Below are 27,286 nucleotides of genomic sequence, written 5' to 3' on the forward strand. Positions count from 1 at the left end.
TTGGGAGTCTCCCGCTGTGCCCTGCTCCTTTTCATCCCAGAGCAGCGCCACAAATGCCTCTCTCCGCGGCTCCCACGGCCCTCTCCCCCAGGCTTCTGGCCATCAGCTTTCCCACCCCTTCCCTCCAGGATACTCACCAGGGCTGGCGCTGGCCAGGGGACTTGGCATAGTGTCCAGGGAGCCAGGGGAGGGGCTGGGCACCGTGCCGGCAGGAGGCGTGGGCAGAGAAGGGAGGGGGCAGTGTCCCGGCCCCTCATCGGCTCCATCTGGGCAGTCCCAGATTCCGTCACACAGCTGTATGGTCCCCAGGCAGGTGCCATCAACACAGGACACCTCCCCAGGGACGCAGGTCACCTGCCCTGCAGCCGAAAAAGAAAAGCTGGCCCTTGGGCACTGCCCTGTACTCTTACTGTTTGGGTGCCCAAACTCCCACACCCTCAGGGCCTACTTCATAGCAGGAACCTGGCAGAGGAGAGGGCAGGCGAAGTCGGGGCTTGTGAGGAGATGGGCCTTGCGGGAGAGGATGCTGGGTAGGCTGGCATCCAGGGCAGGGACAACTCACCCAGGCAGGACTCCTCGTCAGCGGCATCCGGACAGTCGGGATGCCCATCGCAGAGCAGGGCCGGGGACAGGCAGCGTCCGTCGGCACAGGCCAGTAAGCCCTGTGGGCATGGGCAGCCCTGCTCATCCGTGCCGTCTCCACAGTCATCCTGGCCGTCACAGAGCAAGGCCAGGGGCAGGCAGTGACCAGAGCTGCAAGCCATCTGCCCCTCCCCACAGCCTGGGGCAGCACAACCTAGCACAGGGCAAGCAGGCAGGCTCAGGATGATGCTGGAGGGGCCCAGAGGGACCAGAACACCCTCCCTTCCCCCATCCCTCCAAGTCACAGATAGCCCCCGGCAATGGGAGCAGCAGCTAAGAAAGCCACCCCAGATCCCAGGAAACTCTGTTACATGTGCAAGTACTGACCAACTCTGTTGCTTCCACACATGCGCAGACACTCACCCTCCTCATCGGAGCCATCGCCACAGTCGTCCTGGTTGTCACAAAGCCACTCATGGGGCACACAGTGCCCACTCACTTGGCACATGACCTCTCCCTCTGCACAGCCAGGCACCAGCTCCTCACAGTGGGCGCCATCACCCCCACAATGCCACTGACCTTCCTGGCACGTGCTGAGCACACAGTGTCCTGGGATTAGCCGCAGGCTAGGCTTGGCCCAGGGCTCCTTCTATAGGTCTCCCCACTCCAGGTGATCCCCCCACTCACCAGTTCCCACAGTCCTTCTGCAGCACAGACCCCGGTGGGAAGGAGTTGCTGCCCCACTCACAGGGGCAGGAAGCTGGCTCCAAGCAGGCTCCTCCTGAGGTCACAGAGTACAGGGCTCAGAGCAAAAGGGTACAGTGGCCCCTTCCCAGTCTCAGTGCCCATCCCCTCCGCCCTTTCTCACTCTACGCACCATGCAACAGAGTCCCCTTGGGGCAGAAACAGCCCTCCACGCAGGCCACCACCTGGCAGTGCCACCCGGGCTCAGGATGCTGCTCATGGCAGGTGGGGGGACACGTGGGGCCACAGGCCTCATACACCTGTCCCCCTTCACACTGCAAGGCTGGGTGGAGAGAAGAGAGGCTTGGATCACCGAGGCACAAGGGCACCAGGATGCAGCCACACCAGGCTGCCTGGCCAGCCAAGATGACCACTGTGGAGGGCACAGGGTGTCTGGTGTAGACCTTGCCCAAGACCCTCCTGGGCCAATGTGTGCCATGTCACTCTACTCGGCTGCTGTTCTTGCGTAGGGCTCATCTAGAGAAGTGTCTGGCACAGAGTGAGCACTCAGTGCTCAACTCGCCCTTGAATGAATGAACAGCCACCTCATTGGACAGGAGAAGCTCTTTCAAGAAGCTGAGGCTGCAGCAGGATTGACCATTGGGGACTGAGGGCGGGGCACACTCACGGCAGAGCTCCTGGCTACGCCAGCGCACGTGGTGCCCATGCCGGGCGCACTCGTCTGCATAGGTGGCAATGGCCGAGCAGAGGCACTCACAGTCACCCCCTGAGTCGCAGCTGTGGGAGGAAGCATTCAGTCCCAGCACCTCCACACCCTGGCACCCCCGCCTCCACCCCTCTCCAGGTTGGCCCCTCCTTACCCGCAGGCATCGTACAGGCACCACTCATAGTGCTGCTGTGGGGGCACCTCTGCGTGGCATGATTTGAAGAGCGGCTGCAGCAGCACCCCACAGCGGGCCCTGGCCCAGCCAGCCCGGTGTGTGTTCACCTGCAGGCACAGGTGGCATCTCCAGCACAGCGGACCAGCGGGTGCCCTCCCCAGCTCTCAGCCTCTAGGAAGCTCCCTTCCCGCTTTCCTTCCCACACTCACCGTGCAGGGGTGTGGCAGATCTCCTGGCTCAGGGCAGAGGGGGCTGAGGCGCCAGGAGTGGCCAGCCAGTTCAGCCGTGGGCTCCAGGACACCCTGGCGGCTTCGCAGATCATTACTGGCATCTCCATCAAAGTCGCCACACAGCCCAACCACGCGACCACGGAACTGAGGGGACAGCTGCACCAGGACCCGAGTCCCTGGTAGCAGCATGGTTAAAAGTGACCCCACCGGCCCTCATCTGGGCCAGAAGACCCAGGGTCTGTTTTACCACCACGGGCCACCACCTCCACCAGGGGGTGTGGGTACCTCTTTTCGGGGGAGATGATTGGTGACGATAAATGAAGAGACCTACATTTGGGGGGCTCAAGGTGGGAAGTAGGAGCCTATTTTCTTAACTAACACTGGACCGAGGGCTCGGGGAAGGGAAATTCTCCATCAGGTCAGATTCTGATGGAAACCAGGCTCCAGGAAGGACTGTGAGACCCAGCAGCACTGGCCTCAGTGGCCGCAGGCTGGGAGGGTGGCCCAGCGGCTCGGAGCCAGGTCCATATGGGGGTTATCTGGGTTTCCCTCTGTTCCGTAATAGCAGTGACATTTCTAAAACGCCAACTGCTTGTGACTGGGTGATGGGAAGTTAGGAGATTTATTTTCACTTCGCCTTTCTAAAACTTGGTATTTTCTCAATGTTTTCTTGGTGTGGAAGGATTGCTTTCATAATGATGAAAAAGATAATTATGGAAACCTAATTTAAAAAAAATTTTCTCTTGCTCTGTTGTCCAGGCTAAGTGCAGTGGGGTGATCCTGGCTTACTGCAGCCTCGACCTCCCTGGCTCAAGCAATCCTCTCACCTTAGCCTCCCAAATACCTGCGACTTCAGATGCCCACCATTGTGCCCAGCTAATTTGTGTATTTTTTATAGACAAGAAGTGTCTGCCATGTTCAACCCAGGCTTGTCTTGAAGTCCTGGGCTCAAGGGAATCCCAAAGTGCTGGGATTACAGGTGTGAGCCACTGCGCCTGGCCAAAACCTGATTTGGAAACTCCGACCTCTTGCATGGGCTGGGAGGTAGGGGTGGCACTGGGCTGGGTGTGGGACCAGGAGAGTGCCAGCCAGGCAGGGAGGTCAGGTGAGAGCTCAGGGTCCCGGCCTGGCTGTCAGCCTGGAAATCTGCCCTGGGGAGGTGTCAGGGGCTCAGTGGAGGGAGACCATAAGGAGGGAGGGTCAGGTGTTGGGAGAAAGAGCTTGGGGTGAGTCCAACCCCATGATGCTAAGGCAGGTCAGAAGGTTGAGGGAGGCCAGGGGCCTGACCTCCGTCCCAGAGCAGCGTGAGGCCCAGGCGGGTCGAGAGCAGCAGGAAGAGGCCAGCATGACGCAGGCTCAGCCCAGGGCCCGTGTAGACCTTGGGGGGCGTCACGCTCACCCCATTCACTGTCACTGCCTGGCCTGTGGAGCAAGAGAGGCATTCAGGCCCAGCCTGGAGGAAAGGGGCCCCCAGGTCCTCATGAGGCTCTCTAGCTCCCCACTCCAGCCCTTTTACTTCTCTACCTATGTGACCCTGGTGAGTCATTAGACTTCCCTGCAAGCCTAATTTCTGGAAGTCTTCCTGTATTATGAGTCCCAGTCAAAAGGAGAGGCACCAACCCCATGGCATGGAGGGCAGCCAAGCCCGGTAAGGAGCAGGCAAACACAGGGAACCCCGTCCCTGCCCACCCTGCACAGCTGGGAAGCCACACAGCTGTGCCCCTCCCTGGCAATGTCACCCTTCAGTGCTGCAGCCACCTCTGAGCATGTGCACAGCAGTGCCCTCCAGACGCACGGCCAACGCTTTGGTGCAGGTGAGACCGCTGGCCCCACAGGGTAGGTTCTGGGCAGAGACTGTGAACAGGCCACTGGCCTCTCGCACCAGCAGATACTCGCAGGCCCCGGGAAAGGTGAAGGCCAGTCCGTCAAATGTCACATAGTGCGGGGCACCTGACGCCTGGCACCGCCCACTGCAACGCTGACCTGTGCAGTGCCACTGCCGGCCCCGGCATACACTGTGGGCAAGGTGGGGGAAACAGAGTCACTGAGGACAGGGCCATGGGGGCTGGATCCAGTGGGGGCAGCTGGTCCTGGATCCAGGCAATTTCAGCAGCCCCCATCGTGGAGGGATCCTGCAGGGTTCCCCTGGCCCAGGCCAGTCTGGATACCCCAGTCCCCACTGCCCCGACCCCTTCTGCTGGAGGGAAGTATGATGTGTGGGGAGCTGTGGGCCACAAGGTCAAAGGGTCAGAGGTCACTGCAGTTGGGCATACCAAACGTTGCAATCTTCCCGGATGGTGGCGTTGGGCAGGTACCACTGCCCACTGTGACGGCAGGGACAGAGGTCAGGAGGCACACAGCGCTCATCCTGGGCAGAGGCAGGGACAAAAGGCACCGTGTAGGGGTGCGAGGGGAGCAGGGCAGCGCCCTGGCTTAAGGAAGGCCATCCTGCTTCCCCACACAGCTCCTTCTTGGACTCACCAGCAGCACCGTGCCTGACGGACAGACACAGCCGTCAGCACTGCCTGCAGGGCAGGAGTGATTGGTGCTGGGGCTGTCACAGGTGAGGAGGCAGGCACCAGGGGCATAGACAAGCTCCCTGGGGCAGAATGCCTGCTGTAGGGGGCAGCGGCGACCCGTGCAATTCCAGAGGCCCCTTTCCTGGCAGATGCTGCAGGAGGTTGAGGAGTAAGAGCCAAGTCCAAGCCACCAGGGACCTGATCTGACATGGTGAGAGTCTCCGGAACCCAGACGCTGTGTCCCAGGTGTCCAGATCCCATCATGTTGAGTGAAAACCCAGCCCTGATGCTGGAGACCTGAGCATCTCAGCTCCCAACACCCAGTCACCAGCACAGGGAGTTGGGCTGTTTCCAGCACCCTGACATTCTTGGGATAGACATTGTCACCCTTTCTGTCCCAGCTCTAGCAGGGCGATCCTCCAGGCTCTGGAGCAGGACAGAGATATTAACCACTCTACTCCCAGCCCAATAGCAGAGGGATTGCACTGAAGCCTGCACCCTCAGCCCCCACCTTTACCAAGCCCTGGATCCTGGCCCTGCCTGGCCAGGTCCATAACCTGCCTTCACTTCTCATGAACAAGCTGTGTGACTCTGCACACTGTTTAGTTTATCTGAGCCTCAGTTTCCTCATCTGTGAAATGGGTACAATTTTTCCACTTCTTACTTGACTAGGTTATAGTAGGAAAGTAAAACTAAAGAAAATGATGCACATGAAAGTCCTTTATGGACCCTAAAGTGCCCAATGACCTGGGGGAAGTGATCAGCACTCTGTCACCCAAAGCATGCATGCTGCGACTAGCAATGCTGCACAGCCCACCCACTGTCTCCCAAGCTACCTCTTCACCCCACATTCTCTCTCTTGCCCCAAAGGTGGCTGCCCTCACCAGCGGTTGCAGTCCTTCATGGTGGCACTTCCAGGGGCATAGCGATGGGCTCCAAGCTGACAGGGGCACAAGCTGGGGGGCACACACTGGCCCTCAGGGTCCCACAGCAGCCCCGGAGGACAGTTACAACCGGCCACACAGCTGCCCAGTTCCCCACAGTCCTCTGGCTCCCCGCAGTGTTGACCGCATACCGGGGCACACTCTCGGTACTCCTGCCCACCAGGACACAGAACAGCTGGGCACAGGGACACACACAGGTCAGGGGCATAGCCACCGTCAGCTCTCTCCACTCCCTGTGAACCCCATACCCCACACCCCCTGTGCCTCTGCAGGAAGAAAAGTCCATCAATCTGCCAAGGTTAGAGGTGCAGCCCGGGCCCCCAGCCATTCCTGGAAGGCGGATGGACGAGGGAGGAGGGGAGGGGCCTGGGGTAGGGCTGGCTGGGCTCAGCGAACTCACGGCAGAGGGTCTGGTTCCTCCAGGGAGGTGAGGCACCTTCCTGGGCACAACGACGTGCATAGGCAGACAGCACCGGGCACAGGCAGTCCCTGCCGGGGTCACAGCCACACACGGCTGCCAGGCAGCGCAGATGGAATGGCTCCCTGTCCACCAGCCTGTGGCATTCCTTGGGAGGAGATGGGGAAATGGGTCAAATTCTCTTCCACGGAGCCTACATCCCCTTGGTCCCCAATACCCCCTCTCTGGGCTTGTCTGGTCTCCCTTGATCCTCCCAAGAGCCCAGGTGGAGGTCAGGGCAGGTGTGGGCCCATCTTATGGATATGGGAGGAGCCCAGCTCAGCTACCTGGAAGACAGGGCTATGCAGGACGGCACAGGCTGCCTCTGCGAAGGCGTGGCGCTGGGAGTGGGTGGTGCACGGGGAGAGTGGGGCACGGTCCCCAGAGGGGCATCTTCCCTTGCTGGCCACCTGGAACTTGCTAGCAAAGGCAGCAATGCTAGTTTCCACATCCCCGGCTGGTGTCAGGAAGTCATCCTGCTGGTTCTGGGTGAAGGTGCCACACAGACCCTGCACCTGGCCACAGGCGTGCATGTAAGACAGCTGAATGCGGTCCCATCGCAGCCTTGTGCAGCCACCCACCACCTCACTGGCACACCTGGTGGGCATGGCGGGGGTCCAGGGTGATGTAGGCTGCAGGGTCAGACAGTCCCCAGAGCACCTGGGCCCCAGGCCAGCGCAGCAGCAGGAAGGAGGAGGAAGCTCGGCGCACACTGAGGCCGTCAGTGCCAATCCAGGGCAAGCCCACGTCCTGCCCGTTGACCAGCACAGCTCCTGGAACAGGGAGGCCCGGTGATGGGGGTGGGGCAGGTAGAAGGACAGGGCTGCAAGAAGGGAAGGAGCTTGGGTGGGAATTAGGAGGTCCCGTGTCAGGGTGGGCTGCTGGCGACAACTGGAGTTCCACCTGAGCTCCCTACCCCTGCAGCCCGAGGTCTACTCTTGGCACACAGATGTGCCAATCCCTCACCCTCGTGGTCAGTGCGCCGGGGAGCTGGATGGGGAGGGTTGGAGGGACTCTGCTGAGGGTGGCCTGCCCGGTCTAGTCATGCCTTGAGGCCTTTCAAGCTCTCATAGCTGCGTGGCTCGTATGTGACCCCGGGACAGGGCAGACGATGCCCTGGAACATCTCCTCAGGACTCTGTGTCTGCTTCAGAGATGGGAGGGCCGGGGAAGTTGAGGCAGTGTGCCCAGGTGCAGGAGTCTGGGGGAGAGTGTTTGGACTCCAAAGCCGCAGGGCAGTGTGGAGGAGGAGCAGTGACAGGAGGCCTGGGACTGCCCCAGGAGTGCAGAGCAGAGGCTACCTGAGTCCCTGAGCTGGATGTGGGTGTCCTCCAGGGAGACTGAGATGGCGTGGAGGCAGCTCCCAGTCTCGCAGGCCCCGTGCTCCAGCAGGATCAGTAGCTGTCCCTTCACATAGTCCTGGGGTGGGCAGGGGGAATTCAGTGGGGCTGGGCGGGCCGACCCTCTCCGGCGAGGGTCTCAGGGAGGATACTGGAGACCTTCCCTACAGAACACCTTCAGCACGCACCTGGAGGCAGCTGCCCACCTTCCAGCCAGCCAGATGCTCTGCCAGGTCAGGGGCTTCACCCTCACCATGGGTTGGCATGCATGGATGTGTGTGTGTCTGCGTGTGTAGGGCCATGGATGTGCACATGGGTGTCATGTGGAGGTACGTGTGCACATGTTTGTGTGTGCACCAGTGTGTGTAAGTGCATGTCCGCATGTTGGGGTGAGATGACTCCTCTCTTCCCTCCCCATGGGTATGTATGTTTTCCCGTATGTGTGTGCATGTGTACATGCACATGAGTGCGTGTCAGGTGTGTATGTCTGTGTCTCTGTGTAAGTGTGAACATGGGTGCATGTATATGTGTATGTGTGCATACAAGTCTCTGTGTTGGTTTGCAGCCTGTGTGTGTGTGCACGTGCAGATCTCTGTGTGTTGGTGTTCAGCCTGTGTGTGTGTGTGCATACAAATCTGTGTGTTGGTGTGTAGCCTGTGTGTGTGTGCACATGCAGATCTCTGTGTGTTGGTGTTTAGCCTGTGTGTGTGTGTGTGCACATGCAGATCTCTGTGTGTTGGTGTTCAGCCTGTGTGTGTGTGTGTGTGTGTGTGCACATGCAGATCTCTGTGTGCTGGTGTTCAGCCTGTGTGTGTGTGTGTGTGCATACAAATCTCTGTGTGTTGGTGTGTAGCCTGTGTGTGTGTGCACATGCAGACCTCTGTATGTTGGTGTGCAGCCTGTGTGCGTGTGTGTGTGTGCGTGCACATGCAGATCTCTGCATGTTGGTGTGCAGCGTGTATGTGGACACACATGCATCTTTGGCCATGTGTGTTGGGGGAGATGGCTGTCTTCTTCCCTCCCCATGGACAGGCACAGCCTCTCTGAGGATTGTGCTCCCAGGACCTCCTCACCCATCACTACTTATGAGAGGAGTGGGAATGGTCCAATAGCTAGCTTGATGGAGCAATCCCTCAGAGGACCCCAGATGATTGGAAAAATTGTGGCCTGCACCTGAACTTGAGAAGTGGCCTCACTTTATTGAGGGAGGTTTAGGGTGGGGAGCAGGGCCTCTTATTTCCCCTGGGGTTGTTTTGCATGAAGTAGCCTGTGACGAGCCCAGCCGTCCCATCCGTGAGAGAGCACTGAGGATGGGTTTTGGTTAGCGGCCCTAGGCTGGTGGTGATGACAGAGGGACTTTCACAGGGAACCTAGGGGGAGGTGAGAACCCAGCAGGAGGCCTCCAGGCGTTGGTTCTCCCTTGGCCTTTCCTGAGAAGACTCTGGGTTTCGCATATTTATTTAGGGGTTTCCTTACAGTCAGCCCCACTGCCCACTCTAGGAGGGCCCCTACTCTGGCAGAGTGCCACCTCTGCAGATTGCCCTCTGCCCACCTGCACCAGGCTGTAGCGGCAACCTTGACCGCCCCGGAAGGAGAAGCTCCGCCCGTCGAAGGTGAGGTAGTGCCCGTCCCCGCCCAAGGCACACTTGGCGGGGCACAGGGCCTGGGCACAGTGCCAGCGGCCATCCCTGCACACGCTGTGGACACGTGGGTGAGAGTGAGCTCTGGCATCAGCTCCACCCTGAGGGGGAGTCTGAGCTGGATATGACCCCCCAAAACCTTTGTTCCTCCCCTCCTGTGAGAGCCTCTCCCACTGAAAGGAGTAGAGTAGAGATTAGCCATCAGCCATGCCAGCATCAGTTCCAGGTCTCCGAGAGGAAGGCCCGGAGTGGGCTGGAGACTTGGGGGAAGCAGGTTGAGGAGAGGGCATAAAGGGAAGGATCCGAGGTCACCACGCAGCCACCAACCCCCAGCATGGCCCAAGGACCCACCAGGGGTTACACAGCTGGTGCACGGTGTCATGGGGTGCGTAGCGCTGGCGGCGGTAGTAGCAGGGGCACTGGGCGGCAGGCACACAGAGGGTGCCGTTCCAGAAGAGGCCTCGAGGGCACTCACAGCCACTCACACACTCTTCCCCGCAGGACTCCTCCTCTCCCTGACCCACTGTCTCGCAGCTGGGTGGGCAGAGGGAGACGCAGTCGGAGTAGAGCTGGCCCCCGGGGCATAGGTGCTCTGTGGGCACAGGAGTGAGCTGTGGTCCCCCACCAGATCCCAGCCAATCCCGCAGGGTGGGGAGGCCCGAGCAGTACCACAGAAGCCAGGCTTCCTCCAGCGAATGTGGATGTGCCGCCTGGCACAGGCCTGGGCGTAGCTGGCAAAGGTGGCGCACACAGCCTGCCGCCGCCCCTCTTGCCTGCCGCCCACCAGGGCCCCTGTGCAGTAGGCAAAGAGGCAGGCCTCGTGGTACTCAGCAGGGGAAACCTGCAGGAAAAGACGGCCCCTCAGCAAACAGCCTCAGCAAATACCCCCTGCCTCCTGCTTCCATCACTCCATGACTTGTAACCAAACGGCTGGGCCCCAGAAGGGACCTCAGAGATCACACATATGAGCTGGCCATTTCCCAGAGATAAAGCTGAGGATGGGGAGGTGAAGGTTTGACAGATGGCCCAAAGTAACCCACAGGCAGGGCCAGACCAGCTGGCTGGCACCTCTCTAGCACCCTCCCTTGGATGCCAGATACCACCCCCACCCCATCCATACCTGGGCATGGCACTGCCCGAATGGACCTTCCAGCAGCTGATGGCACACATCCTGGGCTTCAGCCCGCAAATGGCCAGACTCCACATCTGCCTCTGTGAGCCTCAAGGGGCCGTCACAGCCCTTGGCCACCTCCACCGCATCCAGACACCCAGGCTGGGGACAAAGGACATCAGGCCAGGCAGTAGTGATGAGGGACGTTAACCAGGACCCCAGAAAAATGCCTGCTGCTCTCACACAGCATCAAGGCCCCACCTCCAGCCTGTTGGTGTGCAGCCTGTGTGTGTGTGTGTGTTGGTGTGTAGCCTGTGTGTGTTTGTGTGCACATGCAGATCTCTGTGTGTTGGTGTGTAGCCTGTGTGTGTGTGTGTGCACATGCAGATCTCCATATGTTGGTGTGTAGCGTGTGTGTGTGTTGGTGTGTAGCCTGTGTGTGTTTGTGTGCACATGCAGATCTCTGTGTGTTGGTGTGTAGCCTGTGTGTGTACACATGCAGATCTCTGTGTGTTGGTGTGTAGCCTGTGTATGTGTGTACACATGCAGATCTCTGTGTGTTGGTGTGTAGCCTGTGTGTGTGTACACATGCAGATCTCTGTGTGTTGGTGTGTAGCCTGTGTGTGTGTGTACACATGCAGATCTCTGTGTGTTGGTGTGTAGCCTGTGTGTGTGTACACATGCAGATCTCTGTGTGTTGGTGTGTAGCCTGTGTACATGTGTACACATGCAGATCTCTGTGTGTTGGTGTGTAGCCTGTGTATGTGTGTACACATGCAGATCTCTGTGTGTTGGTGTGTAGCCTGTGTGTGTGTACACATGCAGATCTCTGTGTGTTGGTGTGTAGCCTGTGTACATGTGTACACATGCAGATCTCTGTGTGTTGGTGTGTAGCCTGTGTGTGTGTGTGCATGCAGATCTCTGTGTGTTGGTGTGTAGCCTGTGTGTGTGTGCATGCAGATCTCTGTGTGTTGGTGTGTAGCCTGTGTGTGTGTGTGCACATGCAGATCTCTGTGTGTTGGTGTGCAGCCTGTGGCTGGGAAGAGAGGCAAGGTGGTAGCCCAGGTTGGGCTGCAGTGGTCGGGATAAATGACCAACTGGTTCACCAGTGCTGGCCTCTGATGGCTAGTTCACAGCAGGCAGCCAGGCTTCCTGTGGGACCCCAAGGCTTGCCCTCTGCCCCTGAGGACCTGGGAGAGGGCCAGGCCCTGTCCTAGGTTACAGGCCAGCAATGAAACTGGGACAAGAGCTTGGAGGTGCAGGAGTCAGGAGCTGAAAAGCTGGGAATGGGCAGGCAGCTGGGAGGGAGGGGCCCCTGGGGCAGCCTCACCTCCAAGTCAGGGAGCCTCCAGGAATTTCCAAAGGTGGCTGCTAACATGGCCAGCCCTCCGCCTGGCTCCATGAAGTCATCTGAGAAGGAGTGAGGCAGAATGCTGGGTCTGGGGCCTCCGGTCTTCCCTTCCCTGCTATACCAGCAACCAACCACACCCCACTTACCCTCTGGCTGGCCATTGTAGAGCCCACAGAGGCCTTGCGTCTGTCCCCAGAGCTCGTGGTCCACAGAGATGGAGATGGAGCCAGCCCTGTCCAGCCGCACCACGACCCCCAGGCCCCCTGACAGCACCAGCCAGTCCCCCAGCCACTGCAGGCTCAGCCCTGGGCACGGGAAGTGGTCACTTGCCCCCTGCAGCCACAATTCTCACCCGTCCCCCAACCACAGCAGGGCTCAGCTGCCCAGGGAAGGAAAGGAGAGGGAAACAACTCACACAATTCTCAAATTCTAGAGAGCTCTGCGCTTTATACCAAAAGTATATACTTTAAAGCAGAGTGATTGATTTCCATCACGGCTCTCTTTGAGAAGCTCAGGAAAGCTGCGGATGCTCTCTGGAGAGAGTAAACTACAAGTGAACTACGAAACACACATGTAGGTGCACACACAGGCACACACAAGCACACGCAGGAAGCTCGCCCCCAGGGCCCCTGTCCTGCAGCCCAGCCAGGACAAAGTTTCTGTTAGGAGAGCTTCCCGTCTCTTAGCACCGAAGTGCTACCTCACAGCACTCCTTTGAGGCTGGTAGGGAAACTGAGGCTTGGGCAGTTAGGTAGAGGGACCTGTCTGAGCTCCTGCTGCGAGAGTTTGGTGGGGGTAGTTGCAGAGGGTCGAGACTAGGCCTGGTTCCTCCTGGCCCCTCACTGCGCTTCAGTGCCTCCCATCAGCAATGGCTGGGGGCCCACAGTGGACTCGGTCCCAAACTGCCCCCTGCTCCTTTTCTGAGTCTGCCTGGAGGGTGGGGAGACTGTCCCAGAGGAGCACATGGAGGCCCGGCAACCTCTTGCTCCCCCAGCACCCTCACCGTGGAGCAGCCAAGACTGCCCTTCAGGTACCAGCTGCCCCTTCACAGACACATTTCCAGCCTGGACCAGCACCTCTTCACGTCCCATCATCACCTGGACCTTGGGGAGATGCATAGTGGGAAAGGGGGTCTGGGCTCTCTTCCTCCCCTGTCCAGCCCCCTCTCTGTGGCTGCCCCATCTCCCTCCCTCACCAGCTGACAGTGTCCCGGCTGGGGGCAGTGGTGGCCGGGTCTGAGGTGGACAGCCCAGGTGGAGTCTGCAGCACCCGCCAGCAGGTAGGTGCAGCGGCCCAGGAAGTGGTAGTGGCGTCCATCAAAGGTGCGGTAGTGGAAGCCCGACCAGGAGGCGCAGGTGGCCGAGGGATGCTGGTGCTGGCTCCACAGCTGGCCCACGGCCCCCGCCAGGGGCTGCAGGGGGGCTGGAGAAGAGGCACTGCCTGGGAGAGACACACCAACTGTGAGCCTCTGAGTGTGAGGCAGAGGACACAGGGCGGCCAGCCCAGCAGGAGGCAGGCGGGCAGGGCGTGGTCATCCTAGTGGCCTAGGGAGCCGGTGTGGGCCCTGTAGAAGGGCCCAGAGCAGAAGAACTCCACGTGAGAGTGCCTGGGGAGCCAGGAGGGGTGATGGCCAGGACTGTGCCTGTCTGGCAGGCTGGAGTCTGCAGACCCACCTGGCAGGTGTCGGCTGGGGCAGCTGAGGCAGGCCTGGGAGCTGCCATCCCGCCAGCTTCGTGCCCAGGGCCAGGCGCAGCACTCCTCCAGGCTTCCTGCTGAGGCATTGGCTGAACCTGCCTGTAGCTGGCACTGCCACATGGCAAAGCAGTGGCCTTCACGACTGGCTTCAGTGAGGGCTGCAGTAGGTGGGGAGAATGGGACAGACCCAGGCAGTGAGCGGGGGGCAGCCTGGAGCTCTCAGCCCAGCCCTGGTTCCCTGCCCGAAACCACACATCTGAGCGAACATCCCCTGCCCAGGACTCCCAGAAGGTGCCGCTTCCCCAAAGGCACTCAGGCGCTTACCCTCAGTGCAGTGGGCACCGCCCCAGCCTGGGCAGCAAGCCCTCACTGTCCGGTTCCATGTGGCAGGCCGGGTTTCTGGGGGTCTGCACGCACCGAGCAAGTGGAAACGGGAGGAGATGTTAGCATTCAGTCCAGGCCCACCCTGCGGAGGGCATTATTTTCCCTGGCCTTAATTTCCCCACATGCAAAGTGAGAATAATGTTGGGAAGGAGACCGTGGGGGTTGGGGGGCAGAGGGAACAGGCTTTGGGCCTCTCCCTGACCTGCCCACCCACCACCTCTTTCTCACACTCTCCACGCTTCTCCAAGCCCACTCCTGACCTACTTCCCAAATGCCTGCTTCTGCCAGGGCCTCCCCACTCTCAGGATGTCCGGCATGTCACTCCTTTCCTGCCCGGCAGACAGCCCAGGCTCTCACCCTTACTCACTTGTAGATAGGACAGAGCCCAGGCGCTGGGGACCGGGTAAGCCCCGCACGGCCACTCCAGGGCAGGTCCAGCCGCCAGCCCAGGCGGCTGTAATGGTCGAGGCTGGCACAGGGCACCAGTTCCTCCTGACGGGGTGCTACTTCCTCCTCCACACGGATGCTCTCCGTCCACTCACACCACCGCCTGCCCATGATGGGGAACCACCGCTGCTGCCACCATTCCCTCTGTCACCAAAAGCCCTGTCCTATGACCCCACTCCCAGGGGTGGTTACTGAAGTAAGGAGGATGCTGAGGTAGGGAGAAACACTCATGGGAAGTGGCGGGGGTGGAGGGAGGACCCTGGGTGTGGGGGCGCGAAGTCTGATGCCCCAGAGGGTCCCTAGGCATGGGGCAGGAAGAGGACTCTTGTCAGAGGGGTCCAGGGTGGGCTGCTTACCCATCAGCCAGGGCCCACGCCATCCCAAAGAGGAGGGCAAGGAGCAGCATGGTGCCCTCACCCCTGGGGCACATTTGAGGAATGTGACGCTGAGAGAGGCGACGCTGCAGAGGGCACGGAGAGGCCAGTGCCGCTCTCTCCTGCCCCACGCAGCCTCCCCGAAGCCCAGTGGCCAGTCCTGAGGGCTGGGGAGGCTTTATTCTAGCCTCATGCTCCAGGGCACCAGCTGCCCACAACTGGATTGGACCTGCCACACCAGCCCCTCAGAGGCCAGCTCTCCCTGGAAACGGTCTCCTTCCCACCCCCTCCCAGGGCGTCTGTTTCTGTGTGTGTGTGGTGTGTGTGTGTGTTTTCACATTCTCCAGCACTACCACAAATTAACAAGGGGCTCTGGGCAAGCCACCCTCCCTTTCTGGGCCCCAATTTCCTTCTCAGTAAAAATTTCAGGGACTTCCCAGGAATGTACAGATGGGACTCAGACTCCAGTCATTCTTTGAAATTGTATGTATACATTTTTCTGGAGACAGTTCTGTAGGTTTTATTATTAGATTCTCAAGAGGGCCATGACCCCATGAAAAGGTTAAGAGCTCCTGGACTAAATGACTGATGGGGTCTTCCAGCCTTGAACTTCTGCCTGGATGATGCTCCCCTGCCTCCCACCCCTCTCTTGCCCAAACTTAAGAGTGAGGGCCAGTGAGCAGGAGCCTTTCCAGGGTACTGGGGGTTCCTAAGTGTTTGGAGATGGGGGGGCCAACATGTCCCTTTTCTCCAGGGTCCAGATTCTTGCTGGGGATGATTATGTGTGGCTGGTTGGGCCCACCCTGTCTCCTTCTTCGAGGGACTTCTAGAGTCTTTGGGGTCTACAACTGGGAAGCATGTGCTGAGGCATGACAGGAACCTCTGGAAAGAGCGGGCAGGGGAGCCAGCTCCCCTAGCCCTGGGCCAGAGCTAAGCCGGATGAAATAATCCGAGAGTCAGGCTGGGAGGGGCAGTGACAGGCTCCACGGGGGAATCCGGGGTCCATCCTGGTTCCAGCAGAGCTCCGGGCACACCCGGACACCCGGGCTGGAATGCGGCCTAGACCTCGGATTCCACGCCCCTCCGTCTCCTAAACCTGATATCCCACCGAGCATCCTATAAAGTCGTTCCACCTGGGGGAGGAAGGGGACTACTGAGGACCAGAGCTGGGCCGGGCTCCCCTCCTGGGTTCACATTGATCCTGGGGCCAAAAAAGGGTCCGGAGTGAGTCTCTCAGGCGGTCGGTCATGGATGGCTGGGATCAACCCCCTCTGGAGTCCTCAGCAAGGGCCACACTCACACCCAGACACCCCCTTTCCTGTTAACACACGCGCACTCTCGCTTTAAGTCTCACAGCGCCGACACAGGTGCTCGGCCACACCCCAACATGAACAGTGACACAGGCCGCTCCAGGGGCTCCCTTCAGCCTGGAGGCAGAGGAGCCTTCACAGCTGAGCCTGGGGATGGGGTGCTCTTCCAGGGACTCACCCCTGTGGTGGGCTGCAGTAGCAGGAGCTCAATGGCCGTGCACCCCCTCCCCTTTCCAGCCTCATTCTCAGCTCCGGATTCAAACTGGGGCTGATCCGCCAGCACTTGGATTGGGAAGCGACTCGAGTCGTAGTCACCCTTTCCCCTAAAGGGGCAGGAGGGAGTAAGCTGGAACCCAGGGGAGTTTGGAGAAAGCTCACGGAGAAGGGACCGGGACTAACAGTCCAGACTTCAGCATCTGTGGAGCGTTCAGGAGCGGGGTGCAGCGGGGACGAGGCCGAGGAGACACCTCGTAACCCAGGCTGGGAGGGCGAGGGGCGTTCCCTGAGGAGCTGGCGCTGGGGCTCACGGCTGCCCTCCACATCTAACTCCAGGTGGTGTCCGGGCCAGCAGGGCCTCCTCCCCGCCAGCGTCTCCCGCCCAAAGAGCCCTCCCCTCTCTGCAGCCCCCTCGCAGACCCTCCCTGGACCCCGCCCTCAGAGTCTCCGCCCAGCCCCGTCCCAGCCTCGCCCCCCGGAGCTCCAGACCCGGCCTGGCCTTCTCCCAGGGGACCCGGCTCAAAGTCCTCTCCCAGTTTCTACTTCGAAGGGCCGCTTCTCGCAGGCACGGGCCCAGCCCTCTCTCCCGTCTCCCCCAACGGCTCCCGCGGCTGGTTTCGAAGCGGGTCCTCGGGACTCCGGGCGAGGGGCTGTGGGTCTGGGTGGATCCGGGTGGAATCCGGGTGGAGAGCGGGGGGCGGGACCGGAGCTTCCCATACCGACCACCCCCGCCCCGGGCCGTCCTCCCGCGGGAGTGCGGCGCTGCACACCCGGCTAGCACCGGCGACTTAGAGACCGCAGCGCACGACTCTCTGGCTCCCCCGACACGCCCCCTCCTCGTCCCCCCAACTCCTCCTCGCCCCCACCCGCTCGCGCTCCACCTTTCCCCGGCTCCTCCCTCCGCGGCCGCGAGCACCCTCCCTCGGCACCCTTCCCCACAGCCCGAGTGCCCTTCCTCCCCAGCTTCCTCGACCTCCTCCACCCGCTCTCCCATCACCCTCCCCTCCCCTCCCCTCCCCGGTCCCGAGCTCCCACTCCAGCACCTACTCCGGACAAGGGGCCTCAGGACCATCACCTGCCCACCTAAGCCTGCCGTGCTCCCTCCAGGGACCCCACTCCTGAAGCCTCCTGCCCCTGTCTCCCCCAGCCCGGTGCGCCGGGGCTCCCCTCCCGCTCCTCTGTCCCTCCTCCCTCACGGGCGCGGCTTCCCGGCTCCCGCTCCCCGCGCGTCTATCCCTCTCCTCCCCGCGAAGTTTCGGGGCTGTCAGTCTGTCAGTCTTTCGGGCCGTCAGCACCCGAGCGCAGGCGGCGGGCGCCATTGTGAGCAGAGCCGGCGGGGCCGGAGGCCCGGGCGCCTGGGTCCCCGAGGCGCGGGCGGAGCGGCCGGCCCGCCAGGTAAGGGCCGGGGAGGCTCCGCTGCAGGCGGCCCCGCCCGCGTCTCCCTCCGCGCTGCGCTCGGGTCACGGCGGGCTCCGCGCAGGTGACAGCCCCGGGGGTGGGGGCGCGGACGGCAGGCGTGGGGGAGGGGCAGGGTCGGGGGAGCTCCGGGTCTGCGGGGAGGGAGGGCAAGCCCGGCGCGGGCGGGGTGAGGCTGTGGGGGTCGAGGGGACGGGGGAGCTGGAAGGAAGGGAGGCGACTGGGAGGGGGCCGGGCGGGAGGCAGGTGGGAAGGGGCCGGCGGGCCCCGAGGGGAGGGGAGAGGGAGTGTGGGAGGGGGCCGAGGGGGAAGAGGAGGAAGAAGCCGGCGCTGGGGACCGGGCCGCTAGGGAGGGGAGGCAGAGGAGGGCGCTGACAGGTGAGCCCCGGAGCCGGGGAGGAGGCCGGGACCCGGAGTGACGTCGGCGATCGGAGCTGCTCGGGAGGACGGCGGGGCAGGGAGGTGGAACTGAGGGTCCGGTCCGGAGAAAAACTTGGGAGGGGTGAGGAGAAGTCCAAGGGGAGCAGGAATGGGAAAGGGGCGCTGCGGGGGAGGGGAGAGGCGCGGAGGGGTGTTCCGAGGGGAGGCGGGGTGGGAAGGACAGGACCCGCGGGAAGGTCCCAAGAGAGCGGGTCAGTCCTCGACCCCCAGGCTTGGAGGCCGGAGGACCCGGGAGCTGGGGAGCGGCCCGGGAGGGGGAGGGGAAGAGCGGTTCTGGGGACTGGGGACGGGGAGGGAAGCGAAGCCGGAGACTGCTGGGGAGACAGAGGGGGAAGGGAGGCGGGGGCCTCGGAGGGGAAGGAGAGCTGCAGAAGGGAGGGAGGGAGGGAGGGGGAGGGCGGCGGGGAGACGTGGGGGGAGGGCTGGAAAGGGGGAGGGGAAGGGAACCGAGGTGAGGCGAGGGAAGGAGAAGGAAGGGAAACCGGGGTGGGGGAGGAGAGGAGGGAGGGGAGGGGAAAGGAGAACGGGGTTGGGGAGAAGAGCTGAGAGGAGGAGGGCGGGTGTTGGGGAGGAAGGAAAAGAGGAGGGGGAAAGGAAGGGAGAGGGTGTGCAGCCGGGGAGGGAGATGGAGCGGGGGAGAACCGGGAGGGCAGGGAAAGGCAGCCCGGAGTCTGGGAGGGGGAGGGGAGCTCTGCCGCCGAGACGGCCGGGAGCGGAGGGTCGGGGAGGCGGTGGCAGAGGAGGGCCGACCCCGAGGGGGCCTCGAGGGGTTGGCCCTGCCGGGCGCGGGCGGGCGGGCGGAGCCGGAGGGCCGGGGGCGGGGCCGGGGCGGCGGCCCGATTCGCGGGGAGAGAGGGCGGAAGGCAGAGAGAGCGGGAGGGGCGGGGCAGAGGGAAGGCAGCCGGGGAGATGGGGGAGGGGAGCCTGCTGGGGGAGGGGCGGAGGAGCCGCGGGAGGAGGAGCAGGGAAGGGGCGGCCCCCGCGGTGTCCGGGCCTGGGGCAGCCCCTCGCGGATAAGCGGTGGTGTTGCGGTAGGGGGTTAGGTAGAGGCGGTCATTTTCTACCTACAAGAATCTCCTCTGGAGGACCTCCCCTAGCAGTAGCCCTAAAGTGACACTCACCTCCGCCCCTGGGCTGGCTCCTATTTCACCAGCTCGGGCAGTGACAGCTGGAGGGCCTAAGAGATGAAGTTTCCCACTCCCCAGCCTGGGCCCTCACCCTACAGCCTCTCCCCAGAGAATCAAATCTTTCTGCACTTCCCCAGGCAAGGACACTGGGGCGTGGAGTTGGGGTGCTGATGGGCTGGGACTGGCGCTGAGACCTGCCAGGTGAGGGGTGCTGCGGCGGTGCAGCTGGTTTCCAGAGCTGAACAGAGCTGGCAGAAATGGCTGCAAGGCCTTCTTGTGCCACCTTCAAAGATCTTGGTTTTCTGAAATCCATTTTCCCTAATTTCCCCCACCTGTACCTAGAGATGCCCCCTTTGGACCTCCTGGGGAGATCCTACAGGGAGAGGTTGGGCAGAGCCAGGCCTCGGGTGGAAGCTGGCATGGGAAAAATCTGAACATGGCTGTCTTTTCTCCATAGGGTCTGTGGCCTGATCCCAGGAGGTGCTACTCTGGGTTGCCATGAGGGAGACCTTGGAGGCCCTCAGCTCCCTGGGTGAGCTGGCAGAAATGAAGGGACTTGAGGAAGGGCTTAGGAGGATTCAGGGGCATCTACAACTCATACAGCAGAGCCACCCTCAGGAGGCTGCAACCCTGAGGCCCCAGGGGCCGTCGGGCAGCCTCCTTTTCTGTAGCATGGGTTCTCAATGCCTGGGACACGGTGGAGGCTGCGCTCTAGAACGTGTGCACGCTCCCGCACTCCCAGAGCACAGTGATATTTACATCTGTGCTATCTCTTCCTTCTGTCCTTTTTGACTCTACTCAAAAGGACTGAGCTTGATACCTGTCCGTGTCCAGGCTGGTGAGAGAGCCTGTCCTTCCTGAGCAGGTTGGGAAAAGCCTCTTGGGCAGGCTGGGAAGGGGAAGAGCCCCCGCCTCTGATTACTTGTTCTGTACTGGATGCTTTACTTGGACCCATCCTTCTGCCTGTAACAGGATTCTCTGTGGGACAGCCAGAGATGGCCCCCCAAAGTGAGCCCAGGGAAGGATCCCATAATGCCCAGGAGCAGATGTCCTTTTCCAGGGAAGAGAGAGCACTGGGCGTGTGCTCAGGTAGGTAACAGCAACGAGGGAGAGGCTCAAGGAGGACTCTGCCTGCTTCCCGCCCTCCCTCCCTTCTTCTCTCCTGTCCTTCCTCCCTCCCTCCCATCTCTCCTCCCTGCCTTTCCCTCCCTCCCTCCCTTCTTTCCTTCCTTCCTTCCTTCCATTCATTAAATATTTATTAAGTACCTACTATGTGTGGGGTGCTATTCTAAACATTTGGAATACCTCAGTAACCAAATAGTCAAAGATCCCCACCTTCAAGAGCTTAATCCTAATGAGTGCAGAGAGTCAGCAAACAATAAATACAAAAATAAGGAAATTTATGAACTATGTTCAAAGGTGATAACAGCTCTGGGGGAGGGGATAATGTCTGGTGAGGGGGTTGAAGGGGGCTGGGAGTGGGTAGGGCACGTTATAGGATTAAATAGGGTGGTGAGAGTAGGTGTCTTTGGGAAGGTAAGATTTGTGCAGGATTCGAAGGAGCTGAGGGAAGCTGGGCATGGTGGTTCATTGGGTGGCCAAGGTGGAAGGATTGCTTGAGGCAAGGAGTTCGAGACCAGCCGGGGCTACATGGTGAGACCCCGTCTCCACACAAAATTAAAAATCAGGGATGTAGTGGCTTATGCCTGTGCTCCTAGCTACTTGGGAGACTGAGGCAGCAGCATCCCTTGAAGCCCAGGCTGCAGTGAGGTATGATTGTGCCACTGCACTCCAGCCTGGGTGACAAAGAGGACCTTTCTCTAGAAAAAGAAAAATAAAAGAGGTGAAGGAGGCAGCTCAGCAGATTTGGGAAACGTGCCTCAGGCAAGAGTATTGCCAGAACAGAGCACTAAGGCAGGAATGTGCCTAGATTTGGACATTCTGATCCTCCCCAGTGATTTGCTTGGAACTAGGGTCCATCTGGGGGCTGGGAAGGCCCCAGCCCTTCTCCTAGGGGCCTCAGGTCAGGGGCCTTCCTTGCTTCCACTGTCTTACATACACATATTCCAGAAACTCCTCACAGTGGCAGCTCTTGCAACCTGCATACCCTTAGCAGCTGCCCTGCTTGAAGGAGGCTGAGCAGTCCCAGGGAAGCTGGGAACTCAGCCCCTGAATTCAGGTAGGATGTGGGAGGAACCCTGTGGGCTGAGCTGGAGCCAGGGTTTCAAATCCTCCTGCTTCTCAGCACCAGTGGGGCCCTTTGCCCATCTGTGAAATCTCCAGAGTCCTTGAGGTATCCTATTCTCTGCTAGGGCAAGAGGCCCCCACACTGGAGGAAGGTGCCGGCACAGAACAAGCCAAGGCCCCCTGCAGAGGCCAGGCGTGCACAGCACAGAAGGCTCAGCCTGTGGGCCCCTGCCCAGGTGAGTCTTCCCATCACTTCACCCCACCATGGGTTCAGGCCAAGGGAACAGTTGCCCAGCAAGCTCCAGAGCTGCTATCTCATGAGGCAGGTAATCCCCTGAGACAGGCAGTCCAGGGCCTTCCAACCCGGGATGAGTTCAGGCCCTGGTACCTTTCTGCTGTAGAGCTTCAGTGCCCAAAGGGAATTTCACATCTGTAGATGGCAGGAGTCAGAGAGGCTGGTCACCAAAGAGAAACACGGCCTCCCTTCAAATGCCTTCTAGAAATCCTAACTCCCCCTCCTTATTTTCCCCAGCCTAAGTCTAATTACAGTTGCCATGAAGATACATGGCTTTGACCAAACTTTTCACTGCCTCTCCCCTGACACGCTCCCTTCCCAGCTTCCACGGATCGTGAGGGCACCCAGATGCTCCACATCTGCCATACCCAACTCATCTCCCCATGCCCAGGGTGATCAAACTGCTCATTCTCTCTCAACAATCCCACCAGTGCTTCCTCCCACTGGCACCATCCTTATTACCTTTTGCCTGAGGGATATCATTTCTCTAGCAAGGATTTATTGAGTGCCTACCACGTACAGGCTGTGTTAAGTATACAGTGGAAAGAGATGAGCCGTAGAGTTACCCGGACCTGGTTTGAATCTTTGCTCTGCATCTCCTAGCTGAGTGCTCTCAGATAGGCTACCTTGTCGCCGGGAGCTTTGGTTTGTGAAGATTTGTGACAGTGTGCATACACTTCATCTACAGTTGGTCCTCAATAAGTGGTGGCCGTCCCCATTTTTATCAGATACATAAAGACACCTTTCTTATCAGACATAGAAGAAATGGAACACAAAATGTCTGCTCCCCAGAAGATAAAATCTGTTTGTGATGACATTAATATGAGCCAGAACAAAGAATTAAAAGAACAGTATAAAGGCAAGTTACAGATAAGTACAAAAGTGTTAACAGAAGCTGCTATAGGCGTTTATGCTAAAAGATCCGCATACATTGGGAATTTGTCAAAAAACATTAATTTGTGCTGCATTGTGAGGAAGGTGTAGATGTCAGTTCTGAAGAGGGTGGGGTGGAGGATGGGAAGACGTTCTAGGCTGGGAAGACCTTGCAGCAGGAAAAGGGAGGAGAGCAACTTGGCTGAAGTGGAAGGTACATGCCTGGGAGAAAGAAAGTTGGACTAGGTTGGGGTGAGCCTCAGATGCAGCTAGAACCTGTTTTATCTTATAAATAATAGGGTGCTGGGCTGGGCACTGTGGCTCATGCCTGTAATCCCAGTGGCTCAGGAAGCTGGGTGGGAGAATTGCTTGAGGCCAGGAGTTCAAGACCAGCCTGGGCAACACAGCAAGACCCCATCTCTGAAAACATAAAAAATGTTAGCCAGGCATGGCGGTGCACACCTGTAGTCCTGGCTGCTTGGAAGTCTGAGGTGAGAGAATCTCTTGAGCCCAGGAGTTTGAGGCTGCAGTGATCATGCCATTGCACTCCAGCCTGGGAGACAGAGCAAGACCCTGACTCAATTAAAAATAAATAAGAGCTATTGATGGTTCTTGAGTAGAAAAGTGAAGAGTGGCACAATGAAGGTGAAAGCAGTATCACAGTAGGATAAGTAGACAGGTGTTTGGAGTCAATGGGCTGATAGAAACTGGGAGTACCTCTGACTGTGGAAGTCCACGTGTGATGGAATCAAGGCTCAGGCCAGACAGGAACTCAAATTACCTGGTTCAGTGTCTCACAGATGAGAATCACTTTGGGAGCTTTAAAGATGTGCGCACATTCGTGGGCCTTGCCCCGTTGGTGCATTTTCTCCAAGTTCCCCAGGAGCTGATGGTGCAGCACCAGGTGTAGGAGCTTTAAACTAGTCCAACTCTTACACAAAGGCAGAACTTTCTGAGCAGACTAAGAAACGTAACTCAAAGAGGGTAAGTGACTGAACCAAAGTCACACTCTTAGTTAGTGACAGACGAGAACCTAAGTGGGACGCTCCTGTCTGGACCCTGGGCTCCTTCCTCTTGGCTGGATCATTGCAGCACCTGAGAGGGGCAACACTCCAGCAGAACCCCCTGCAACCTGCCCTTGGGCTGAGGCTCCCCCAGAGCGCCCTCCCTGCCTCTCTGGATTCAGTGTTCACTAGTTCCCCAGGCCCTGTAAACTCCATCCTGGTCTTCCTAAATGGGGATTTATCTTCAGGCTGTCACAGCAGGAAAGAAGGGAGTAGTAGCAGGAATATGAGGGCACCCTGGTTCCGTGGCCACTAGAGGCAGGGTGGGCTGCGGGTGGCGGTTAGAGAGCAAGAGAAGCAGCCCAGGTGAGGTGTCCAGGGAAGGAGGCTCTAGTCCTAAGCTTAAAGTCAGCCAGGGCTGGGTTTGGGAAGCTCAGGTGTGTGATGAGAAAGCTGCTGAGCGTGGCCAGTTTGCAGTACCAAGGAGAGCTGCTGGACGGAAGGTGGAGACTGAGGTCCCAGAAAGGCAGTGCTGGAGCAGGAAGATCTGGGCCAGCCACCAAAGGGATGTGAACCTGGAGTGAAGCAGGGGACTGAAGCTCTTACGACCTTCCTCTTCAGGGGTGCGGGAGGGCTCCTGGGCACATGCAGGCCGAGAGGAAGCCCCCAGGAGGGATGTGGTGTTCACACGCATCCCAGGCTGCAGAGAGTGCAGAGGAGGACTGCGAAGATTTGCGGATTTGGTCACTCCAGGAACTGCTAGGTAGAGTGGACAGCAGAGCCAGACCGCAGGGCTCCAGGAAGTGGAGATCCTGTAGTTAAATAAACGTTGCCGCATGTGGAGCTCAATACACAATTCTTGTTTTGACTTTTCAGGAGACGAGTGGATGATTCGGAAGGTGAAGGTGGAGGATGAGGATCAGGAGGCAGAAGAGGAGGTCGAATGGCCCCAGCATCTATCATTACTTCCCAGCCCCTTTCCTGCGCCTGACCTGGGGCATCTGGCTGCCGCTTACAAACTGGAGCCGGGGGCCCCAGGACCGCTGGGTGGGCTCGCGCTGCCCGGGTGGGCTCCGATCCCCGAGAAGCCCTACGGCTGCGGGGAGTGTGAGCGGCGCTTCCGGGACCAGCTGACGTTGCGACTGCACCAGCGGCTGCACCGGGGCGAGGGCCCCTGCGCCTGCCCGGACTGCGGCCGCAGCTTCACGCAGCGCGCCCACATGCTGCTGCACCAGCGCAGCCACCGCGGCGAGCGGCCTTTCCCATGCTCCGAGTGCGACAAGCGCTTCAGCAAGAAGGCCCACCTGACCCGCCACCTGCGCACGCACACTGGCGAGCGGCCCTACCCGTGCGCGGAGTGCGGCAAGCGATTCAGCCAGAAGATCCACCTGGGCTCGCACCAGAAGACCCACACCGGCGAGCGGCCCTTCCCCTGCACGGAATGCGAGAAGCGCTTTCGCAAGAAGACTCACTTGATTCGGCACCAGCGCATCCACACGGGCGAGAGGCCCTACCAGTGTGCGCAGTGCGCACGCAGCTTCACGCACAAGCAGCACTTGGTACGGCACCAAAGGGTGCACGAGGCAGCTGGCCCGGCCCGGCCCTCTCCTGACGCGCCCGCTTCTCCCCATCCCACCGCCCAGTCCTCCACCCCATCCCCTCCTGGGCCAAAGCCTTTCGCCTGCTCGGACTGTGGCTTGAGCTTCGGCTGGAAAAAGAACCTCGCCACGCACCAGTGTCTGCACCGCAGCGAGAGTCGCCCCTTCGGGTGCGACGAGTGCGCACTGGGCGCCACCGTGGATCCCGCCGCCGCCGAGCCCCTGGCCAGCGCGCCTGGCGGACCAAGCTGCGTCCCGGTATCCGATCCTGCGACGCCCCAGCGCGACCCTTCGGGCGAGCGGTCCTTTTTCTGCCCGGACTGCGGGCGCGGCTTCGCCCACGGGCAGCACCTGGCGCGGCACCGGCGCGTGCACACGGGCGAACGGCCCTTCGCCTGCACGCAGTGTGGCCGCCGCTTCGGCTCGCGGCCCAATCTGGTCGCCCACTCCAGGGCTCACAGCGGCGCCAGGCCCTTCGCCTGCGCTCAGTGCGGCCGCCGCTTCAGCCGCAAGTCGCACCTGGGCCGCCATCAGGCGGTGCACACCGGCAGCCGCCCCCACGCCTGCGCCGTCTGCGCCCGCAGCTTCAGCTCCAAAACCAACCTGGTTCGCCACCAGGCGATCCACACGGGCTCCCGCCCCTTCTCCTGCCCGCAGTGCGGAAAGAGCTTCAGCCGCAAGACCCACCTAGTGCGGCACCAGCTCATTCACCGCGAAGCCGCCCCCGCGGCCCCGGAAGCCGCCCTCGCGCCCCCAGCCTGGCCCGCTCCCCCCGAGGTGGCGCCGCCCCCGCTCTTCTTCTGAGCTTTGTTCTCACCAGGACCCTTTGCCCACAGTTTCGAGAGGCCTGTGCCATGAGAACGCCTGGGTTGTGCACTGCAGCCTGGGCTGCTGCCAGAAGGCTCGGCCTCGGCGGGACTCCTGTTTCCTTCCCGCAGTGTCTGAGTCCGCACTGCACTCCCAGCTCGGACCTCCTAGGACAGAGACGCAAGCGAACTCGTGCTGGGAATAGTCGAGGCTGAAGTCCTTGCAAGGCTCCCACCCAGGTGCCCCATCGGAAAGCAGATGTTTCCTGGATCCAGCGCGGCCTCAACTGGGGCGGGAAGGTGTGGTTATCTATGTACTTAAAGTTTCATAAAAATTAAAATCACAAAGTTCCAGGACTGTTACATGAGTCGGGGGAGGGAACCCCTGACTCTCCTTGGCCACTGTCCCACCTCCATCCACACACAGACTACCCCTTTCCCTTTCTGTCCTGGGTAAGTTACATTTAGCCAGATGCTGTTAATTGGTTCTCCCAAATCAAAATGTAATATACTTATTCACCAAACTACCACGGTGGCTCCTGCTTTTAGCTCTGAAGTATAAGGAAGGATGTACATTAGGGTTCATTTCTCTTGTGCCAGGTGTCACAGGCTGGAGCCGAAGCCGGGCAGGCCGTCCTTTGGCGTGGGCTTGGGAAGTGTGCGGCCTCTGTTTGCAGCTGTCTCCGGGGTTTGGGAGCTCAGGGCGTGAGGAAGGAGGTGTCTCGTTGTTCCGCATCGCACTTGCAGCAAGTCCTCTCTTGAGGTTGCTGGGTCCAGAAGTCTCTGCATTGCCCTTCTCTAGCCTAGGCAGGTACGAGAGCTGGGGCTGCCTGGCGGTGAGCAGAAAGGGTAGGATAATGAGGCTGGCAGTGATTATCTCTGCCTCTCACGGGACTTGGAGCAGAGCATTACTCATTTCCCAGTGAGCGGGGATGAGAAGCCAGAGCAGTGGCCTGAGAGATGGAAGGGCCTTTCACACCTGTGAAGGAGTTTAGACCACGTCCAAGGAAGGGGGATCCCAGCAGTGTTATGTGGGGAAGGAACACAGACACACTTACATTCCTGCATTTTGGAAAGATGTCTGGCTAGACAACTCAGGAGCGAGACTGGAGGCCTCCGCATCAGTCGTCCTGGTGACAGGTGGTGGTGACCTGGGACCATAGTTGTGTCAGAAGAAACAGAGAAGTAATGGATTCAAGAGACACTTAATAGGCAGAGGACACAGGACCTGTCGACTAGTGTGGGTAGGGAATCAATGAGCTCAGCCCGATTTTTTCTGCTTGACGCTGACTGGATGGCAGTGGCATACTCCCAGAAGGGGGATGCAGGAGGGGAGGGGCAGCTTCATGCTAGG

The 27,286-nt window shown here is 60.1% G+C and overlaps 2 protein-coding genes across 7 annotated transcripts in view; one reads left to right on the forward strand and one right to left on the reverse strand.

Moving 5' to 3' along the window:
* The window catches only part of SSPO (SCO-spondin), a 57,894-nt gene extending 43,203 nt beyond the window's left edge, over nucleotides 1-14,691 (reverse strand). Inside the window, exons 1-29 of the mRNA XM_064372278.1 lie at nucleotides 14,642-14,691; nucleotides 14,206-14,388; nucleotides 13,779-13,861; nucleotides 13,429-13,612; nucleotides 12,955-13,195; nucleotides 12,763-12,862; nucleotides 11,906-12,064; nucleotides 11,739-11,818; nucleotides 10,418-10,570; nucleotides 9,967-10,138; nucleotides 9,649-9,889; nucleotides 9,210-9,354; nucleotides 7,619-7,736; nucleotides 6,916-7,091; nucleotides 6,606-6,833; nucleotides 6,262-6,427; nucleotides 5,802-6,036; nucleotides 4,880-5,069; nucleotides 4,672-4,766; nucleotides 4,157-4,413; nucleotides 3,686-3,820; nucleotides 2,378-2,574; nucleotides 2,148-2,275; nucleotides 1,955-2,064; nucleotides 1,460-1,609; nucleotides 1,270-1,363; nucleotides 1,006-1,175; nucleotides 563-796; nucleotides 138-359 (exon numbers count right to left, since the gene is read on the reverse strand). Of these exons, the coding sequence (XP_064228348.1) occupies nucleotides 138-359; nucleotides 563-796; nucleotides 1,006-1,175; nucleotides 1,270-1,363; nucleotides 1,460-1,609; nucleotides 1,955-2,064; nucleotides 2,148-2,275; nucleotides 2,378-2,574; nucleotides 3,686-3,820; nucleotides 4,157-4,413; nucleotides 4,672-4,766; nucleotides 4,880-5,069; nucleotides 5,802-6,036; nucleotides 6,262-6,427; nucleotides 6,606-6,833; nucleotides 6,916-7,091; nucleotides 7,619-7,736; nucleotides 9,210-9,354; nucleotides 9,649-9,889; nucleotides 9,967-10,138; nucleotides 10,418-10,570; nucleotides 11,739-11,818; nucleotides 11,906-12,064; nucleotides 12,763-12,862; nucleotides 12,955-13,195; nucleotides 13,429-13,612; nucleotides 13,779-13,861; nucleotides 14,206-14,388; nucleotides 14,642-14,691 (4,696 nt within the window). The remainder of the gene's footprint in view (nucleotides 1-137; nucleotides 360-562; nucleotides 797-1,005; nucleotides 1,176-1,269; nucleotides 1,364-1,459; nucleotides 1,610-1,954; nucleotides 2,065-2,147; nucleotides 2,276-2,377; nucleotides 2,575-3,685; nucleotides 3,821-4,156; nucleotides 4,414-4,671; nucleotides 4,767-4,879; nucleotides 5,070-5,801; nucleotides 6,037-6,261; nucleotides 6,428-6,605; nucleotides 6,834-6,915; nucleotides 7,092-7,618; nucleotides 7,737-9,209; nucleotides 9,355-9,648; nucleotides 9,890-9,966; nucleotides 10,139-10,417; nucleotides 10,571-11,738; nucleotides 11,819-11,905; nucleotides 12,065-12,762; nucleotides 12,863-12,954; nucleotides 13,196-13,428; nucleotides 13,613-13,778; nucleotides 13,862-14,205; nucleotides 14,389-14,641) is intronic.
* A 2,415-nt stretch (nucleotides 14,692-17,106) lies between these two features.
* On the forward strand, nucleotides 17,107-26,455 carry ZNF467 (zinc finger protein 467). Of its 6 annotated transcripts, none has more exons than XM_064372301.1 (5): nucleotides 17,107-17,580; nucleotides 19,627-19,701; nucleotides 20,142-20,258; nucleotides 21,482-21,592; nucleotides 24,405-26,455. In XM_064372301.1, exons 2-5 carry the CDS (start codon nucleotides 19,668-19,670, stop codon nucleotides 25,928-25,930), a joined length of 1,788 nt encoding a protein of 595 aa, XP_064228371.1. In that variant the 5' UTR covers nucleotides 17,107-17,580; nucleotides 19,627-19,667; the 3' UTR covers nucleotides 25,931-26,455. The 6 variants fall into 6 exon arrangements, with proteins under 6 accessions (XP_064228371.1, XP_012298927.1, XP_012298913.1 ...); XM_012443504.2 differs by lacking the exon at nucleotides 17,107-17,580 and adding an exon at nucleotides 17,928-17,979 and having other exon boundaries at nucleotides 24,405-25,930; XM_012443490.2 differs by lacking the exon at nucleotides 17,107-17,580 and adding an exon at nucleotides 18,059-18,103 and having other exon boundaries at nucleotides 24,405-25,930.
* Nucleotides 26,456-27,286: the final 831 nt, after the last annotated feature.

Source organism: Aotus nancymaae, unplaced genomic scaffold (assembly GCF_030222135.1).
Source record: "Aotus nancymaae isolate 86718 unplaced genomic scaffold, 86718_ANA_hifiasm-v0.15.2.pri h1tg000002l, whole genome shotgun sequence".
Classification (NCBI taxonomy): domain Eukaryota; kingdom Metazoa; phylum Chordata; class Mammalia; order Primates; family Aotidae; genus Aotus; species Aotus nancymaae.